The sequence below is a fragment of the Oratosquilla oratoria genome, chromosome 12 (genome assembly GCF_046742065.1).
Source record: "Oratosquilla oratoria isolate Oo_2021 chromosome 12, ASM4674206v1, whole genome shotgun sequence".
NCBI classification, from domain to species: domain Eukaryota; kingdom Metazoa; phylum Arthropoda; class Malacostraca; order Stomatopoda; family Squillidae; genus Oratosquilla; species Oratosquilla oratoria.
The window spans coordinates 17,557,954-17,561,662 of record NC_134788.1 but is presented as its reverse complement, the minus strand read 5'-3'; the positions used below and the strand labels follow the sequence as shown (position 1 = coordinate 17,561,662).

Sequence of the window (3,709 nt, the reverse complement as noted above, 5' to 3'; positions counted from 1 at the left end):
TATATTCTCCTTCTGTCTCATCACTTTAATAACTGAGTCTTCAGTTTGTTCTCTCATTTGCTGTTTAATTATATCAGTAAATGCAACTTTACTGTTTTCTTTTATCGACTTCCATCCCTCTCTGTTTTCTTTACTATTCCTCATTCTCCACCTTTACTTCTTTTATCTGTCTTTTTCATTCGCTCTCTGACTCTCGTGCCGTTCACACACCCTCCGCTCAGCGCTCCCGACGAGAAAGTAATTCAACATGGCACATACCAGAAACAGCAACAGCTCCAAGAAACTTGAAGATATGGTGGAGAGTCTTGTGAAAGCAAGAGAAGAGGACAGACAGTTCCTGATGCAAGCAAGGAAAGAAGACCAACAGTTCCTAAGCGAGTTGAAAGAGATAGTTAAACAACAAAGGCAGGAGATACAATATCTCAAATCGACTGTAGTTAATCTCCAAGCTAGAGTGGAAGACCTAGAGCAGTACACGAGGAGAGAAGATATAATCATCAGTGGTTTAAAGATTGTGAAAACGTATTCGGAAGCTGTGAAAGGTGACTCCGACTATAGTGCAGATAACAGTGGTCAGAACATTGTAGAAAATCAAGTGATCCATTCTCTAAGTAACAAGGGAATACAGATCAGAGACACAGAGATATCAGCTTGCCATACACTGGGAAAAAGAAAACAGGACGGTACCCAAAATGTGATCATGAGATTCGTTTCAAGAAAGTCGAAGGTGAACGTGCTGAAAAACGCCAAGAAATTGAAGGGGACGGGCGTCTACGTGAATGAACACCTGACAAAACGAACCGGAGAGATTGCCAAAACAGCACGCGACATGAGGAAACAAGGGAAGATCATCTCGACATGGACAAGAGACTGCAAGGTGTATATCAAGTGCAAGGATGAAAAAGTACATCAAGTAAGTAATCTTGAACAATTAGTTGAATTTCAATAGTTCACATTCCTTAATCTTCTAACACAAACATAACCATGAACACTACAACTAACACAAAAACTAAAACAAACATATCAAAAAACTGTTCTTCATGCCATACCCTTGTCCCTACCAATCACCTCAAATGTACATTATGCAAACATTTATATCATCTCATGTGTGCAAATATACCCGTAAATACTGCCAAAAATAACCCCAATATTTTCAATAACTGGTTCTGCCTAGACTGCTCAAAAACATTTCCCTATCATGCCATCTCAAACACAGAAATTAATATTTTGTTTTCCGCGCCAAATCTCGCATCAAAAAACCCAGATGTATATACCGCCATTAAGAAGTATAAAGAAATAGACAAAATATCAGAAAAGGAATTTTCGATATTTAATCACAATAATACCCAAATTGACCCCGAATTAAATTTTTACTCAAAACTAACAAAAGACAGCGATTACTATAGTGATACACAATTTGACACGGTATTTCGTGATATTGATGGTTTCACACTAATTCACATCAATGCAAGGAGCCTAAACGCCAATTATCAGAAAATTGACTGTTATCTCAAGTTACTCAATTGCTTTGACGTTATAGTGATAAGCGAAACATGGATTGACCCAGGATGTCTAGTAAACTTCTTACAAGACTATACTCCTTACAGTGCTAATAGACAGATCCAAAAAGGCGGCGGAGTCACCTATCTTCATAAAAAAATCAATTTCATGCAAACTAATAAATCAATCCACTAATTCGTATGAAAACCTATTTGATTGCGTAGCTGTTGAGATTTTCAGTAAAACTAAAAAAAATACCGTCATAACAAGTATTTACAGAAAGCCAGGCACAAACATCAATGAGTTCACAAATATGCTTGAAGAAATCATAACTCCATTCAGAAATAAAAATCTATATCTCTGTGGTGACTTCAACATAGATTTACTTAAGTATGAGACTCATGAACAAACAAGACACTTTACAGATATGATTTTCTCTTTAGGTATATATCCTTTGATGAATAAACCAACCCGAATAACAAATACAAGTGAAACATTGATAGATAACATTTTCACCAATATTGTAAACTCCGAGATTCATAGTGGTATCTTAATAAGTGATATAAGTGACCATCTACCGGTATTCACTATCAGTCCAAAAGAAATGCACTGCATAACAAAACCCAGAATTGTACTTAAACGTAAAATTGACGAAAAAGATATTGCAAAATTAAATCAATGCTTAAAAGAAGAAAATTGGGATCAGGTTTACGAGTCAGAAAATGCCAATCTATCATATAACGAATTTGTAAGCATTATCATGAGTAATGTAAACAAATGCTGCCCAGAGAGAGAAGTAGAAATAAAACCACGTAACGTAAACTCAAAACCATGGTTTACAAACGGTCTTAAGAACGCGTGTCGAAAGAAAAACCAACTTTACAAGAAATCTATTCAAAGCAAGTCCTTGACAGACGAAAACAAATACAAAGTGTACAAAAACAAACTTACAACAATTTTACGCAACTGTGAAAAAAAATACTATGACACACTGCTTGAAAGTTATAAAGGTAATATAAAAAAGACATGGGAAGTAATAAACAACTTAACTAGGCACAAAATTAATAACACAAATGAATTCATAGACATTATTAAAAAAGGAAAAACTAAAAAAGAAGTGGCAAACGAATTTAATGAATTTTTCTCCCATGTAGGACTTAACCTCGCGAAACAAATAAAGACAACACATCAAACTTACGAGACATTTTTGAAACACCGAATAAATAACACTATGTTTTTAAAACCCGTCACGGAAAACGAACTTATGAACACAGTAAAATCAATGCAGAACAAGAAATCACTCGATTGCACAGGAATCAATATGAACCTCATAAAACAAATTATGCCTATCATCAAAGATCATTTTCTGACAATATGCAATAAATCATTTGAACAAGGGATATTTCCAGATGCAATGAAAATAGCAAAAGTAATACCGATATTCAAATCAGCCGACAAATCAAGTTATAATAACTATAGACCAATTTCACTATTACCACAGTTTTCCAAAATTCTTGAAAAGTTATTCACAATTCGCCTTGACTCATTTCTAAAAAAAAAATGACGTCATTTACCATAGTCAATATGGATTTCAACGAAATCTTTCAACATCTACAGCAGTAATGGAATTAATTGAAGAGATAACTAACAATATAGAACAAAAGAAAAAGACAGCCGGCATATTTATTGATCTTAAAAAGGCATTTGACACAGTAAATCATGAAATCCTAATTCGAAAGGCCGAATACTATGGGCTAAGAGGTAAAGTTAATGACTGGTTAAAAAGTTATCTAAAAAACAGGAAACAATATGTGGCCATTGAGGAAGAAAGATCACACATTCTACCAGTTACATGCGGAGTACCTCAAGGTTCAGTTCTAGGACCCAAACTATTCTTACTATACATTAATGACATTACAAATGTATCCAACCTTATGAAATTTATACTGTTCACCGACGATACCACCATTCTATGCTCCGATACAAATTCCGACAAACTGATCAAGACAATTAATGAAGGATTATGTCAACTATCCAACTGGTTTTCAGCCAATAAGCTATCCTTAAACGTATCAAAAACTAACTACCTGCTTTTCTACAAAAATAATGAAAGTACTAAGCCGATCAAAATAAACAACGAAATTATTGAAAAAGCGTCCGTCAGTAAATTCCTAGGCGTGTATTTAGACGATCAACTTAATTGGAAACA

At 34.6% G+C, this 3,709-nt stretch overlaps 1 protein-coding gene across 2 annotated transcripts in view; it reads left to right on the top strand.

Moving 5' to 3' along the window:
- Positions 1-222: 222 nt before the first annotated feature.
- Positions 223-3,709, top strand: part of LOC143030580 (uncharacterized) — a 4,480-nt gene continuing 993 nt past the window's right edge. For both annotated transcript variants that reach the window (XM_076193741.1, XM_076193740.1), the window contains exon 1: positions 223-913. In XM_076193741.1, the coding sequence (XP_076049856.1) occupies positions 248-913 (666 nt within the window). In that variant the 5' untranslated portion in view covers positions 223-247. The remainder of the gene's footprint in view (positions 914-3,709) is intronic.